The sequence below is a fragment of the Tripterygium wilfordii genome, chromosome 18, assembly GCF_013401445.1.
Source record: "Tripterygium wilfordii isolate XIE 37 chromosome 18, ASM1340144v1, whole genome shotgun sequence".
In the NCBI taxonomy this organism is placed as follows: Eukaryota; Viridiplantae; Streptophyta; class Magnoliopsida; order Celastrales; family Celastraceae; genus Tripterygium; species Tripterygium wilfordii.
In genome coordinates, this window is record NC_052249.1 from 2,660,312 (window position 1) to 2,678,010 (window position 17,699).

The 17,699-nt window shown below is 34.4% G+C and overlaps 2 protein-coding genes across 3 annotated transcripts; both read right to left on the minus strand.

Annotated features, from left to right (window-relative positions):
• Nucleotides 1–12: 12 nt before the first annotated feature.
• On the minus strand, nt 13–5,950 carry LOC119984393 (SPX domain-containing membrane protein At4g22990-like). Of its 2 annotated transcripts, XM_038828311.1 has the most exons (11): nt 5,785–5,950; nt 4,292–4,345; nt 4,073–4,193; nt 3,503–3,814; nt 3,280–3,384; nt 2,621–3,072; nt 1,694–1,995; nt 1,403–1,584; nt 816–1,006; nt 559–692; nt 40–278 (listed from the first exon to the last, which is right to left on the minus strand). In XM_038828311.1, the coding sequence occupies exons 2-11, from the start codon at nt 4,342–4,344 to the stop codon at nt 40–42; spliced, it is 2,091 nt and encodes a 696-aa protein (XP_038684239.1). In that variant the 5' UTR covers nt 4,345; nt 5,785–5,950. The 2 variants fall into 2 exon arrangements, with proteins under 2 accessions (XP_038684240.1, XP_038684239.1); XM_038828312.1 differs by lacking the exon at nt 5,785–5,950 and having other exon boundaries at nt 13–278; nt 4,292–4,344.
• An 8,624-nt stretch (nt 5,951–14,574) lies between these two features.
• Nucleotides 14,575–17,033, minus strand: LOC119984634 (UDP-galactose/UDP-glucose transporter 2-like). The gene is made up of 6 exons (XM_038828680.1): nt 16,704–17,033; nt 16,162–16,190; nt 15,884–16,085; nt 15,389–15,631; nt 15,098–15,307; nt 14,575–15,008 (listed from the first exon to the last, which is right to left on the minus strand). The coding sequence occupies exons 1-6, from the start codon at nt 16,827–16,829 to the stop codon at nt 14,757–14,759; spliced, it is 1,062 nt and encodes a 353-aa protein (XP_038684608.1). The 5' UTR covers nt 16,830–17,033; the 3' UTR covers nt 14,575–14,756.
• Between the last annotated feature and the right edge of the window lie 666 nt (nt 17,034–17,699).

Here is a 17,699-nt window from a genome sequence, read left to right on the forward strand (position 1 = left end):
ATTCTCTACATTGTACATACAGGAGAGAAGGCGAGAAAATTAGTACAGAGAGTTGTAGGTGAAGCAGGTGGCAGCAATGGAGGTAATACAGATGAAGAGGGAAGGAACTAATGTGATATTTAAGAGCCTGCTCACACCCAAGTGACCAGAAAGTGTTATTGTTCCATCTGCAACTACCCGCGCTAAGGTTCCAGCTTCTGTCGAAAGAAGTCCACCATTGTAGGTTCCCCGGGAGAGCCTCGATGACATGACTCGAGATAGAAGTGATAAATTCACACCTGATTCATCAAGCAGATAGGGTTACTAAGAGGGTCAACAAGAAAACAGCATCTCCAACGGAAATTTTTGTTTTAGACATGCAACATATTAGAATTTCATTCCTGAGTCCAAAAAGCGCAAAAAGATGTTCCAAAGCACGAGATATCCACCCAAAAAAATTAGTGTTATATTAAGCAACTGCATATTCATATAACCATCTGAGAATTGTCAGCATAAAGTGTGCCCATAATGATCCTAAACAAACTGATCTATTGTACTTGTAAAACAACCGCGACTTACCTTCAAGGACTTCAGCAGCTACAAATGTGATAAGTGCTGAGCCGACATATTGAGGCACAGAATAAGGGATCAGTATATGGAAACTCAGCAGAATACCTATGCACACCATAATCTCAGATGCCAGAAGAACTTGCCTGTAACAAGTTCAAAAGAAATGTGTATTAGAAGTCCAGTTTATCAGCTGAGGCGATTTCTAGACACTAATGTAAATGAGAATTGACAGAGCATTCAGGTCTTCTCAATGCGAGAAGGCTTACCTTTCTTCGAACATGTTGCTGATGTAGTTTCCAACGACGATATTTACAGGAAGCACTGTCAGCCCAAGAGATGCGAGAAAAATTGCCACGCTTGTTGTTGACCAAACAAAGTAATACTCGGTGACAACACTTGATTCCGCCAGTATAATCTCCATGGCATATTTTAGCATAAAGTAGACAAAAAGTTGAACCTGGCAAGACACAGCACGATGCAATACAGAAACTGTGTTAAATATTAGCACATTTTATCTCCTAGGAAAATTCTAAAATAATCCCAAAGGAAAGAAAATTCTAACACTCCATGGAGTGTTCCTTAAATGAAAACAATGAAATATAATACGTAGCGTAGCGTGTCTGACACTCAGTAGCATTAAACATTCATTAATTCTTCAACAGAGGTTTGTGAGTGCTCATTCGGATCCTGTGTTTTATTTATCGTTGATTGATGACAGATGGTACGTACGTCCTCTGAATCCACTCGAAGCAAACTTGGATCCATGAAAATCATAATTGCTTAATGAACAATATGTAGAATGGCAGAAAGAATAGATGCATATAAGTTTAATTGACTTCAATTAACATTGCACCTTTATAGACGGTGTAAGTAATTGATACGCTGCAACAATCGAAGTGACAGGCCTAATTTCCTTAGAATCATCTTCACAATCATCTAATTCTTGGTCTCCATCTTCACATTGTTGGTCCACTTCTGATTTTGGAAGCAAAGGATGTTTAAAACTATTTTCAACAATGTCATTTACAATTATTCCTGTAATGAACATGATTCAATCCTTGATTACTCCACTGTGAATAAAATAGCATTAAACCGAAAAGATACAGAATATTGGTGGCTCAAATTCGTTGACATACTCACATACCAGTATTGGATGCATTCAGCAAGGAATTCTCTTTAGTCTCACGTGAAGGTTCTCTAAATGAAATCCACAGCCACAGTAAATATATAAGCCATAAGAAAGCCATAACCCAACCAGGCAAAGTGTCCTCATTAAATGTCAACTTGTAAATCTTGAAATTAGTTTGAAATAAGCAGGAAAGTGCTGGACCGCATGCCATTCCTAGTGCACTTGCACTGACAAAACCTGCAGAAGCCCACATTCGTAACTTCAAAGGTACGCAATCACTGATATATCGCCTGTTAACTGCTCTTGCTGAACCAAACCTGAATATTACCTCATTAGTTAGCACAGAAAAACCAACAGAGTCGAATCCTTTAGGCTTTAGGAAAGGCCAAGAGTCATGAATATCTATTAACTTGATAGTTACATGGTAAAACTTCACAGTTATAAGAGAAAAGCATGACAACAATTCATCAATATGCAGGTATGAGACACTCAAAATCATAGTTAACACTTAGGAGTATCATCAGTCCATCGCTTCTTTTGGTATAGAACATGAGCTAAAAATGGGCATTCTATTGACATAAGAACAAACTTGATGAAAAAAAGATGCAGATTATCAAATATTAATTAGGCTCTCTGATCCATTATCATAAAACCACTTTAATTTCCATTCTAAACCTCATATCATTAGAAGAAAAAAGATTACAATTGCTAATATCTTTAGAGAAGATTGTATCAAACAGCGATGAACAGTTATGGAAGTAAAGTACAAACCAAATAAACAGGGAAGATGACCAGACCGGATTTGTCTAACAGTCATGAATAAAATTCTATAAAACGGCCTATTTTCTATTGAATGTGCTATGCTATTGTGATCAAGAAGTGAAAGAAAAAGAATATCGTTTAAGCTTCATGGCTCAAGTAATGAGAGAGAGAATTACCCACCCACAGAGAAGTCGACCAATCAGAAGAACTGCTATTGAATTAAGATCAAAAGCCAGTGCATATAACGTGTTCCCCACAAGGAGAACCATGCTGCTGAATACTAGAGGTCTCAAGTACGACCTGTTGGACCATGCACTAAAATATACTGAAGAGAACACCTGTGCAACAGCCATCGACCCAATCACGACACCACAGACAGTTGCTGCAGCTCCAAGGCTCAGGGAGTACCTGTCTGCTGTCGGGACAATGATGTATGTGTTTACCATGTACAGAAAAGTGTTTACCAAGTTCAAGAGAAGTGACATATAATGATAATTCTGCTCGATAACATGATCTTCAGATGGACTTGGATCCTCTTGAATTATAAACGCATGTTTTCCCAAAAAATCGAGGAAATTTGTGGAGTTTGATAACCTGTTCACAGCTGCCTTGATAGAATCAATGACAGGGTCCTGCATTATTCAACAATTGGCACTAAGATACATACAAAGTCCATTCTGAACAAATACAAGGTTAAGATGATAAGCTTCACTAATAATTTCAAAGAATGTCAATTCTATACAAGTTCATGTTCATAAGAAATTACAATGAAGCATGATTGCATGAATATCAAATCCAACACTTTTTAATAAAAAAATTTAGAGGATAAGAGAGAGAACCGGGTGGGATAAAGCAGGCTGATCATATATTGATATGTAGGAACCCTGATGGTCTTGAAGGTCTGCAAGATTACGAGATATGGCTCCAACGACAGCCCCAATACCCTATATGTTTAGTATAGATACAACACAAAGCTGAAGCTAGGAAACAAGATATATAAAGCGAGATATAATAGTGAAAAGGAGCTGGTGAAGCCCATTGAACTTGAATTGGAGATATTACCACATGCTTAAACACTTGTTGCAGCTGAGAATAAGGATGATTTGCTCGAGTTTTGACATAGTAATTAGTAAATTTATAACCAAATCGCTTATCAAACTTCTTCAAGATCTTGCGTAAGCCAATAGCATTCATCTCAACAAAAAAAAGAAGCCGTAAAAGATCCTGTCCAACTACTCTATATGCTTCTTGTTGTTCGGATATGTTAAACCCATCTGACTGCTGCAAAAGAGCATCTTGCTTTTCTCCAAGATATAACAATCTGCTCGCAAGTAGCCCTTTTTGTTTTAAGAAAAACAAGACAATCTTCTCAATCTGAAATTATCCAAGAAGGCAGACAGATAAGATCGACTTGTATTGTCATCGAATTACAAAAATCTCATTTCCAAGCCATTGGCACATGCAGAACACCAATCAATTCCATGCAAAGGCCCAGAACTTAATCCAAGAACAGATTGCTGACAATGTGCATGGAATGCGTGCTATTACAATACAAATGGTTCATAATCTGTAATCTCAAATAAGTAAAAAAAACAAAGACTGAGGACAAATTGTTATAAATATAGTCAGTACCTGGCTATCTAACAATCTTGAGAAGTCCCTCAGAACATCTTCTGGATTCTGACCTCCAACATCAATTTCCTGTGAATATCGGTTCACTTTCTTCTTCAACAGCTTATAGTTGATGTAGTATCTGAGAAGAATCAGATTATAATCCAACTTGCCAAATGATAAAATATCATAAAAGAACAAAATTAAAAGCAGAGTGCATTAACACATAAACGTACATACCCTTGCCATTCTTGAATTTGTGTTTCTTTTAACTTCTTCCCGAATGCAACCATCCTTCAATGGAGTATTTTTTTCAGCAGAACATCAAACCCCAAAAAAAATATCATCAAGACCCAAAAAAAATCGATTATACCAGACTAAATTTTCAATAGCGATAGCAGATTACCCCAAAAAAATATAAAGTTTGGACCTTTCAAGTCCTCTTCAATGAGCCATTGATGGGTTCAAGTGTTTGCGAAATGGCGGATGATTGTTTATGAGGATTCATGAGAAAAGTTTGGTTCTTGGCAACAGGATGAGAATAAAATGAAACCTGAATCTGAAGAACTCAAGAGACTGAGAAATAAGTGCCAAGGTGTCAAATGTTCATGCCCCCAAGTTTGTAACCATGCTTGGGAAAACGAGTTCATCAATTACCCAAAAAAAATAATTTATTATAATTTATAATTATAAGTAGTTCTAATTATTATTCTTTTTCCATTTCTGAGCTTATTACTATTTCAATTTGTCTACAAAATATATAATTTTCCTGTTACTCGAAAGGGGCCAACAAATATTTTTAATTCACATTTTGAGCTTGCTTGTATTTACTTTACTCATTAAAAATATACTTAAACAATTCTTTTATTGAAATAATGATAAACAACGGAATAGTTGGATCACCCCTCTCTCGAAGCATCTCCGTATATCGTAAACGATATAAACAATTATGTTTGGAAATTCACCATTGACCATCAAGAATATAACAAGGCGTTTGGTTCATAATTGAATGGGTGTAAGTATAAAAGTGAGTAATATGAAAATTTTAATAATATAATTTTCATATTATCTTTTCTTTTAAAAAAATTAAAAATAAAAATAAGAACAAAATAATTTTTTAGACATTAACTCATTCTTTTGGGGAGAATAGTCATTTTCACCATTTTGGTGAGTTTAACTATTCTCCACAAGGAAGAATAGATGGTGGAATGAGTAGTTCTCACCCTCTAAATGTCAATCAAATGTCTCGTAAGATCCATGATATATAATCTCTTAATTATATGAAAATATATTCCAATTAATTGTGAATAATGATTGGTTTCCAAACAATCTTTTTAATAGTGAGTGTCGTTAAAATAAGTTCAATTTTATAAAATCAAGCATTGTGTAAACAAAATTGGAAAATATTAAATAAAATTTTAATTAAAAAAGTTTAAATTTCTTTACTTAGAAACGATGAATGAGGTTTTAAATATGATAGACTTGCGTTTAATTGTCATTTTGATTCCTAAAATAAATTAATGAAACTACTACTGCCGATATATGTATATATATATATATACACATACACACACACACAACACACACGTACGTATTTTAGTCTGTAGAATACAAACTGGATTCAAACCAAGAATTTAAATTGGTTTCTTAAACATGGTAAAGAAGAAGAAGAAGATACGTGTATATATATGTATATATATATATATGCACCTGCATAATCAGTTTTGACTTACAGTCTGAATTAAGTTGGTCGTCGCTTGAAGGCCTTCAATGGATTCCAAGTCTGAAGAAGCTGGTCGTCCTTTCTTTACTGATAATGCGGTTAACAACACAAATTGTGTTTGTATGCGGGGAGTAGTGAGAGAGGACAGCAGCAAGGTCGTCCACTTACAAGGCAGAAAGAAAAAAGTAATATATATATATATATGTATGTATGTGTGTGTGTCTGTGTGTGTGTGGTTATATAGCAATAGCATCACTAGCCACTAGAAGCTCTATACGTGTCACTCATTGTTTGCTCCTTTCATTTTGGCTCCCATAGAAATGAAAGGTCACCATAACAACACCCTTTTAACAATACAAGAGGATTAATCTAGACCATGTTAAATGTTATAGTGATTGAAACCAAGAAAATGTCATATTTTACCTGGAAAAGTGTTGATGTATACTTCTTGGTGTATGTTAATTTGTTGGTGACTTGAAATAGAACCATTGAGCAACAAATTTTATCTTATACAAAAGTGAAACGCATGATTCTTGGTATATTCCTTATTTCATATATTACTATCTAACTCCTCCTAATATAATAGTTAATTAGGGAGAGCTTTCACCCGGAAGTCGTGGGTTTGATTCTTACTGAGTCCATAAATGAAATTATTATGCATTTGTCTGGCATGCGTGATTGGCAAACTATTGCATAAACTCGTAAATTTAACCTGTGCGCATCCAAAAGATACAGTGCCTTGAAATTCTAACATGAGAAGGTTGCATGTAATTATATGTACACATAATTAGTGGCAAAAGATGGATGATACATACATACATGTACATATATATATACATATATATTAGAAAAATTCTTCAGTGTATCAACTTTATGAACACAAAATTCAATGGTTATAATGAAACACAAGAAAAATGGGGGTCGCACATTTTTTGTGGGACCCACTACATTTATGATTGAAAAACAAATCCATATTTTTGATACACATAAGAGTATTTTTGTGTATATATATATAAATGTTAACATACATGTCAGTCTCTCGTGACAGCAAAACAATAACAAGTTAAATTTAGTTTTTTGTATGGTCTTGATATGCATTGTGTACACGACGACAAAGGTTAATTGATTCTCTAATATGGTCCACTAATAATGTTCTAGTCTTATCCATTTCACAATCAATATTTTTTTTATAATCGATAACAATATCATATAAGTTTATCACTTGAACATTCAATATGAGTTTAAATTCAAGTTATTAATTAGGCATGCACACACAAAATTTATCGTCTGATGATATGATAAGTTGTATCAAAACTCAACGCGTGACCACTAGGATATTAATCTCAGTGAAAATCAAACTCAGAACCTTTCGAGTCAATATAATTTATCCCAAAAATATTCACTCTATCTCTCTCTCTTTCTTTCCCTATAATTTACCAGTTAAATTTTCTCGAAGATGAAAAAAAAATTAAAAAAAAAAAAACCTCATTAAACAAGCACAATTTGATTTGCATGTTACATGTTCTTTTTTTAATGAATTTGAAAGAAAAATTAAATTAGTCACAACACGTCAACACCTGATTATTAATATTACATTAGGAAGCTGGTGTGACTTTAGATAGGTTGCACTAGCTACAAGCACAGGGGAGAATAAATTCCTTCCCATAAAGCAAATCCTCTACCAAATTAAATAATTAACCAACGCATGGTACTTTTTTGGGTAGTGATGATGATTCATTTTTAGTACCCTTTATATGATGTGACTCGATAAATTTTGAATTCACACAATAACTCACAAATAGCATATGCCAAATAATTAAATGAAAATTTTATGTACGAGTTCAACGTAAGAATTGAACCCATTGAAAAGGGTACGCTTAATCGTTAAATTAGAAGTTGATTCCTATTAATGGTATAAAAACATATCCAAACATTTACCTTATACAAAAGGGAAGGCATGATTCTTAGTATATTTCATATATAGTAATCTAACTTCTAATATAATAGTTAGGGGGAGCTTTCACTCTACCAAAGTCGTGAATATGATTCTTATTGAGTCCATAAATGGAATTACTATTTGTTTGTCTGACATACCTAATTTGCAAACTATTGCATGGACCCATAAATTTTGTAATAATTTGTGAGGATTGTAGCAAATGAAAGCAGAGATAAGTAAGAGCGCAGAGAAAAGTAGAGATAAGACAGAGAAAAGGTGAATTGTATTTCATTCAATTTCAACTTTACAATAGCACTGAGCAAGATATATAGATACAATGATCAACGGTCATCTTGGATATAATAAAGTTGTGGAATTTGGCTCATACAGAGCATCTTGTTGGAGAGTGTGCACTAAAGTCAATCATATGATGATTCTTTAGCACATTATATTATCATGGATATTTTATTAATAAAGTTATTTTTAGTTATTGTAATTATTTATATATGTGTAGTATGAATTATTGTAATAATGTCCTTAGAATATAATGTATATTCTTAAATGTCCTTAGCCAAATATTATTATTAACAGGGACAACAATAATATGTAGAGGCTAATATGTGCTTGATTAATATATGATATTAAGTCAACACGTAGGTATATAAATTGGAGAATTTATGTACTGGATCGACCCACCATGAAATCATTACATGGATCGTGTTATGGATGTCATAAATAATTTCATAGTAATGATGGTGTTTTGTAGTCCTTCGACCTGAGATCACCATTGTTCCCGACATAAGAAATTGTTCATTTTGACACTGTCAAACGTTGCCCTTAACAAGGTGACTATAAAGGTGGTGATCAGGTGTATAATAAATTATGTAGAGGGATATGAGTGATCAAGATGGAATTTGTCCTTCTCATAACACGGGATTGATATCTAAGGCCTCTTGATTGAATAGAGCTGATAAATGCATGGCCATGCTCAAATGAGTTGATATAATGATATCAATGTCATTTGTTTCGATTAGCTTATTCGGGAATCAGGAAACATTGATTGAGCTATACGAGGGTGACATATCCATGTCTCTTGTTCAATCAAGATATCGAGGATAAAAGGAATTTACAACACGGTAACATTAGTCGCGGTAAAGGTTGAGTCGAAACATTGACTTTCTCATAATTTGGGTAGCAATGATATATTGCTAGACATCACTCACTGCTTGTAATTCTAAAATAGGATTTTATAATTACTACCAACATTACGGAAACCTACAGGGTCGCACACTAAGAATGATAAGCAATACGGAACGTAAAATTCATGAGATGAATTTTATATTTAATGTGAGCATTTTTCGGTCCTAGTTGGACTAGGATATTTTGACTTTGGTATTAATAAATTTCTAGAAACCAAGAGAAGTATTTGAGTAGGACTCAAACATTTTTGGAATTCTATTTTATCTCATTTTCTTTATATATATAAAGATATATATATATATATATATATATATATATATATATATATGTTAAAAAAGAGATATAATTGAAGTGTGGATTCCGTTTTCAATTATATATATATATATATATATATATATATATTCGACAAAGAAAAAAAAGAAGGTGATTATATGTTTTGTGAAAACATATAAGTTATACGTGAGTTCTTCCAAGAACAGGCTGAGAGTCTTTCGAAAGGTGTTCTCATATTTTGCTCACTATACTGATTCAAGGTGTTGAATGATTTGAAGACGGTGGGTTCGTTTCGGTCTAGCAATCGGAGGGCTCGTGAGTTTCGTTCGTGGACGTGAGACGTACACGAAGATTGCATCGTTCGTGTGGATACCGTAGAGGCACGATCAGAAAGTTCGTGTTCGTTGTATGCTTCGATAGTACGAAAGGCGCGCTACAAGGGTAACTATTCTAAACTCATAATCGAATGTTGTTTTTAAACAAATCCTCGGATTAGGAATCGAAAATTTTTATTCTTCTGCTGCTTGATCGTTGTTCGATTCCTTTCACATCTGTCATGGTGCTCCTTAAGTAGCCCGGACATCAGGTTCTTCCGGTCATCTTGGATATAATGAAGTTGTGAAAAATAATGATCAACGGTCATCTTGGATATAATAAAGTTGTGAAAAATAGGGTTGTATTGAGTTCTAAACACTGAGAGAGTGTCGTCTAGAGCGAGAAAGAGATTTGGATTAGTTCTTGAGTTCAAGAGCTCATCTCTTTTGTAATCTTCTTCGTATTAATGAAATTATTCATTGTTCTTCACCCGAGTACGTAGACAAGTTGTGTCGAATCTAGTTAAATCGTGTGTCTTACTTCTCTCTTTTGTTTTTACAGATTTTTCTATATTCGAGTTTTGTTAGTTAATTCACGACAAAATATTGCATGATTGTGTCGGTGTGATAAGCAACATTCATAAAATTAGTCGAGGGTGCTACTAAATTACTCATATTTTAACAAATTTAACCAGTGCACACCTAAAATATAATAGCTACTTAGCGACATTTCCATATCATACAAACAATTAATAACATGAGAAGGTTGCATGTAATTATGTACACATAATGAGTGCCACGTACGTACGCGCTAATATATAGACTGAATATATAAAATTGTTAAAGATGGATGATACATATATAGATATATAAATGTTAAACATACATGTCAGGGTCTCGTGACAGCAAAACAATAACAAGTTAAATTTAGTTTTTTTGTATGGTCTTGATATATATGTATTATGTACACGACCACAAAGGTTAATTGATTCTCTAAAATGGTCCACTAACAATAAAACTGAATGTTCTAGTCTTATCCATTTCACAATCAATACACTTTTTTTAAAACCTATAACGATAATATAAAAGTTTGATCATCTAAATTCAAATCATTAGGCTGACGCACACAGAATTTTATTACTGACAATAAGGTAAGTTGAGGCAAAATACAACGCGTGATCACAATGAAATCCATACATGCAATTAGGCCCCATGAAAATTCACTCTATCTATCTCTTCGCCTCGGTTCTTTTTTTTTACGTTGGAATTTACTAGTTAAATTTTCTCAACGATAAAATTAAATTAAATAAAAAAAATAAAAAAAAACTCAAGCAAATCCTCTAGAAAATTAACCGACACATGTTACTTGGGGTAGTGATGATGATACATTTCAGTTGATAACTAAACCACTTTCACCTAATCAGTACGCACCCTTCATAAGGTGTGCACTCGATAAATTCATGAATTCACACAATAATTCATAAATCATGTATCTTAGACAAACAAATGAAAATGTTATGTACAAGTTCGGAATATGAATTGAACCCATAATTTTTGAAATTGATAGATTATTTCCCATTCGTTAGGTTAGAGGTTGATTCTTATTAATGGTGTAAAAAACAAACGGATCGTTGGTTGAGATTGTGAATTTGATCGCAGTAACTCTTATAGCAAGCGGTACAGTCGTGAGTTCAAGTTCCATGAGTGTTTCTATTATTGCAATTTGTGAGATGAGTCATTACTTAACCCAACGTATGCTAATGTCACCGTATGTTATCTTCTGATACGGAGTCTTGGCCCATGTCTCAACTGGTCCATGGGGATTATGGAGTCTTTATGTGACGATTGACATACCCGCTTTTGAGGTGAGTTGGGGCACTTGCCCCCATTGACTTGAAAAACAGTCAGTTTGTATACAAGAAGATATATATGCTCTCATTTAATTCCAACTTTGCCCCATTGGATTTCTAAAAATTACAACTAGGGTTAAAACTCTTTGTCCTCTCTCATGTGATTGGTCCTCTTCTATCTTATACTTTTTTTTATATATATATTCATTGTTTACTCTTTCACTCGCATTGGTATTTATAAACCAGTGTGAATATGCAAAATACAAACTCATCCGTACATTTTTTATAAGTGGTTACATTGAAATCTCTAATAGATATGTATATTGGACCCAATTTCTTTTATGATAGATCTGCATAGTTTTAGTTACAAAGGCCCCCATCCAAAATATTTTAGGCCCCAAATTCATCTAGTCTAACTTGTAGAGAACAATTATTTGCTTGAAACTATCGTTAATGATTATCTTCGTGACATATAAATAACCCAAAAAAAATTGTCAAGACGCTGCTCCCGAATCCCCTCTGCTTAATTGTGTTTCCAATGAGTTTGAATCCTAGGTTTGCCACTCCATGTGGCCCAATATTCTAGTACTGATGGTGGTATATGTACGGGTCGTTTTCATATCCCATAGTTCGGTCCATTAATTCACATTTCTCTATTAAGTATGAAGATATATTTAGTTTCCCCCACTAGTAGATGGGTCGTTATCATGTCCTAATTAGGTCCATTAATTAACTTTCCTATATCAAGTATGAACGTATAAAGTTTCAAAAATGTTAGGGATCCCAGTAAATGGGATCTTAATCATTCCAATAATCAAATTCTGATCATTAATTGATGTAAGTGTAGGAGTCCACAAAACCAATGTACAATAATCAAGGAACATGATTGGTTACTGGGATGACTAGGATCTCATTTACTCGGATCCCTATCACTTCTGATATAGTTTCCCCCACTAGTACTGGGTAGGAAAGAAGTAACGTTATATTCACTGTTTAATAATTAGATTTCATACTAAGATCAACCCTCTATATAATTACATCCACTTTCTCTTTTTCTCTGCAATTGATGATGATCAATTGATCATCATAGATAGCCAGTGAATTAAGCACCATGAACATGAAGATTATGGAATAGTAGGGGCGGGCTAGACGGGCTGTAGCTCAGGACCCCCAAATCCCCATGTGAAGTTCGTGGTAATAAATAAATAAAGAGCATCATCAAGATTTTGCTTAGTTTTTTTTATATTATTTTATGTGACAATAGAAGCACAGACATGAATCACACATGTATCCCTCCAACTCACACACATGCAACCCACACACACTCACATAAATGCACACAAATGCTACTTACAAGGTTCGGACCCTTGATTACTGGGTAGAAATACATGAATGGGAACCAACTAGACTGGGACTTGGATGTTGAAACTTGAAAGGATGGATGGGCACATTTAACAGACAATAATTGGTCAAAATTAGCATGATTAATACTTGAAAGGATGTACTTGCAACGTGTTAATGAAAGGATAAAACACTCCTTGGCCTATTGTGAGCAGCAATCAATGTGTAGAGTTGTAGGGGATTACTCATCAGTTGACTCAAAGTGTAAATTGCATAAGAATATCTGGTCCAGTATACATAAAATGTCTACTAATCTCCTATATTGCAATGGATCATCGATCGCTTTCCTTGGTGTATACAAGAGGGGGTTAATTATGTCACCGAATTTCAAAAATAAAAACCTCTAGTTCATTTTTCAATAAATAAATACAAATTAGCACACCACCCACAAATTAGGTCGCTAATTTATTCTCCTGGTTGATTTCAAGCAAGATGATGAATGCCATACAATTGAGTGAGATGCCAGTCAATAAAATGTAAGTACTTGATACTATGCAAGAATTCTAGACAATATTTAAGATTTCTAAATAATATGTAAGAATGCAAGTAGTGGCAATCCACGACAATGTACGACCAAACTTCACACAAGTATGACAGGCACATTATGAGAATCGATTTGTAAAGCAAGTAAAAACCTAAGCACACAAAATCAACACGAGATTTTCGAGTGGTTCGGAACAATGTACCCTCCTACGTCCACTACCTAGGTTCACCAACCTATGACTTTCAAACCACTAAAGGATGATAATTTTCATAATTTCATCAAGAACTTAGAGATTTTCACAAGTTTACCCCCAAATTTAGAGATTTTCACAGTGGCGGCACTCTTCAAATTCAAAAGGCAAAAAGCTCCCTCCAAGTTTGAGACATGCCACCTTGGTATTTGTCCACCAATATTCAAGACCAATATAATGCATGAAGTACTCGATAAGCTGCACCATATTAAGACAAGTCCATTTTCTTCACATTTGCTCAAACGGGCTCCAAACCATGCAATACTTGCAAAGATAAATCCAGATCGAGGTTTTAACATAGATAAAATTGAACTCCATAACTTTCCAAATAAGTCAGCCTTAAGGCTCAATTCAATCAACTCAAATATTTTTCTTTAGTGGATGTTTGGTGAACGCTTAGACTTTTCCTAGCACCCTAGAGCTTCAAGCTTATTCTTGAGTTGCTGTGAGTCAAACATTCTCCATTAATGGTTCAGAATCTATATATGATGTTTAAATGATTGGAATTACAAAGAAATAGGAGATGAAATTTCCCGATTTTCAGGTATGCTCAAATGAGCTTCTTTGAATTGTACTTAGGTTAATCATGATCAAAAGCAATTTAATAAATTATAAATCATGCATGATAAATCAATTTAGACATACTAGAATTTCCATACAAAATTTCAAGTTAATCGGACATCATTTGATCATATAGAAGAATTCATATAAGTTTTGAATCCTAAAAGTGAACTCTAAAAGTTAGGACATTTTTTAGGACTAAAAAGTTCTCATTTTAAGGGGTCTCATAGAAGAATTCATATATATATATATATGCAAGAATTCTTTTATGTGGACACCCACAAATTATATTCTCACCATTGATTTAAAATATGTGGGACCCAAAGCAGTGACCCCACTTGTCATTTTGCTTTTGAAAACACTTAAAAAGTGGAGTGCGCAAGTCATAAGTTGCGGACATCCGTACTTGAGAATTTATATATATATATATGTCTGTCTTTTTTTTTTTTGGTTTTTGATATTATGTTCTTGGTATGGACGTTAACATTAGTGTTCTTTTTAAACTTTTGCTTTTCCTTGTAAATATTAAAATGGAGGAAAACTGTAGTATATTTCAATAGGGTATCATATACCACAACTGTGTTACACAAACTCACATAGTTAATTCGGCATTGTAATTCCAATTAGTTTAGTAGCCTAATTGCGTAAACTTGTAAACCAACAAACAGTAGGATGACATATGAAATTATATATATATATATAGCATTTAGTATTCAGACTAATGACCTCCTCTCTTCATCCTCTTCTCCTAATTCATATACCACTTGACTTTGCTGTGCCTGTTGTTCAATATGGGAAGGTCTTGTGGTTGACACTCTGTTGTTGGGTTTATTATTATCAGGCAAAAGCTTCAATGTGATCCCCATGCCTATGATCAGAAGTCCTGTTCCATGTTGCTCTGTCAATGGCTTTGTGAATATCAAATACGATAGAAGCAACGTTACCGCCTTTCTCGCCGTTGTAACCTGCAAATATCATGAATGATTGATGGCATTGTAGTACATTGATTGATACAAGAATTAATACTTGGAAATGCATGTGAAACAATAGGTACCATGGCTGTGGTTGCAGCACCAAAAATGGCAATGAGGGATAACACCGAGATTTGACCGATAAACGTGGCCATTGCTTCGAGGATTAGGACACCGTACACGTAGAGATGCTGAGAACATGAATTCCATGCTTTGAATAACTCCCCTGTCAAAAGCATGGGAGGGATCAGGAAAGGCAAACCCACCACTGTTGAGCAAAACAACATCTCCATCTGTTCAATAAAGATTACACAAAAACCCGAATTAGTCACAGTTTTTTTTCATGGAACAACTTTGTTCACATTTTAAATCACCTGCGTGGTTTCAGGATTCATGGTAAAGATGGCTTCTTGCAGGTTACCAAGGAAAGAGTCCATGACTAGTGCACCCGATACCATCAGAACACCAAGAACGCTAAAGTTTGGAGAAGTTTGTGCATCCGCTAAGGTGAAAAGGATCAAACCGACTACTAAAAGTACTGCAGATACATATTCATGAAGTGGGTATTTCCGTCTCAGACCCGGAATGAAGGCACCCATTACCATCACCGGAAGAACCTAAAATATGCCACATTATGAATCTGTAATCTAATTAAACAGGAGTACTAAATTTATGATCGAACCGAGTGTCAAACTACATTGGATTAAAGTCTAGTCTAATCTAATCTAATATTCTGAAAGTATTGGAGGTTCACATTAGACGAATTACTTTCGACTAAATTCCAATTACTTATTAGATCACCTACGAAACTGTTCATTGAGCCAAATTAGAGTAACTTAAACAAAAGTCGGGCAATTGGTTACTTTTACCTTGGTGGACTTGAACATGAGCTGTGCAGGATAATTAAGCCAAGCCAAGGACCCTTTGGTGAGTCCATGGGAACCCATAAGCACTGCAGATAGCTTGATATATGTCTTCCAAGGGTTCACCATTTGCTTTATGGTGAAGCCTTGGAGGTATATCAGAAAAATGTAGACAAATCCTTGAACAAATGTGAAGTACCAACCATAACTGGAAACCAAATCAAGATCATCAAAAAGATTAGTAAGACAAAAGTGACAAAAAGTCCTAAAGATTCAAAAGTTACCTGAATTGAAGCCTGTTGTATACATACTCCTGAAAAATTTTAACAATTTAGTTAAATAATCTTAAGATATATAGAACATGCATGGAAATTTCAGTTCAATGATAAGGAAATGATGGAAAAGAAAAGAGTTCCCTTTTTTATTTTTGATCTTGGGTTGATGAATTGAAGGGTTGTTGCATTTATGAGGAAAAGGCACAAAATTTGGATTAAACAAATACCTTTGTGGCAAGGGTATTTTCTTGCTCTGTTTTATTGCCGAGAAACGGAAGGAAAACAGGGGGAAAATGAAGGAAAATCGAAATCCTTTTGGACTATGAAGAATAACCCAGAATTTGTCAAAATGAGACCATGATTGCAGTAACTTGGACGGTATTTTCTTGACAAAAACAACAAATTTTGGGTATTTGTATTTCATTTTCCTCAACTTTCTTGGCAACCAAACAAACCGAGCTTCAAATTTTTCTACTGTTCTATCCTTTAAACTTCCTCAGAAACGCAAAAAGTGGGTTAAAAGATGAAGAGACAACGGATTGTAGACCTACCTCACAGACGCCATTAACGAGGTAGCCAAAGAAGAACCCAGAAGAGCAAATGAGAAACTGTTGCCATTTGGGTCTGTCAGAGAGAGAAATCCCAAACAAAGACCGAGCTTGTTCTTCCCTCTTCATTGCCTTACTTCTCCTCCACAATCACTCAAAAAATCCCCAAAATTGAAGATCAACAATCTAAGAAAATCAACTTGGGCTATGCATTTGCTTCCATTGCATGTCTAACTTTGCAGAGCAGGAACAGAGAAATAAATAAAAGGCGGCAGAATCAATGTGGGTTTGTCACGTTAAAAGCACATAATGAAAAACAACAGAGAGAGAGAGAGTAAATTGGGGGAATTTGTATTAGTATTTACGTTTTGATAAAGTTTCCTGTTTTGTTTGTGAATCAATAGGACAGCCAAGGTGACTGTGATTTTTCCACCGTTTGATTAATTTTTCCAACTTTGTTTGATTCCTTTTCCCCAATTTCATGGGTTCTCACGCCAGATTAACATTCCCTTGAGAGTTCGTTAATTTATGAATGTTTAATCGCTTGATTAAATGATATTATTAGAGTAATGCTTGATTTATCTATTCTTAATCATCTTCAATTTTGTGATTGTGATTAAGAATGACAACAAATCGGGTTCGGGTAAGATACCATCCCTTCTGTATCCATATACTCATGTAATATCTACATTCGTCGTTTATTTATCTTATATGCTCCTTATATTTGTATCCATCGGGTGGGTGCGGGTATATTTTTCGGGTAATATCCGCTTTCGCCAACTTCCTTAATTGTGATTATGATTTTTATTTCTGTTTGTTGGAATTTCTACTTAAATTTAATTCCATAAAAATATTTCAAAGGTTCATAAGAAAGTAAAAAAAACTCTTAAATAGTGGGACCCAGGGAAGTACCGGTGCAATATTGCAACGGTTTTTAACCCGTTCACATTCACAGTCGTAAGATTATTTAAAATAGATCTGGCGATTGTGAACAGGTTA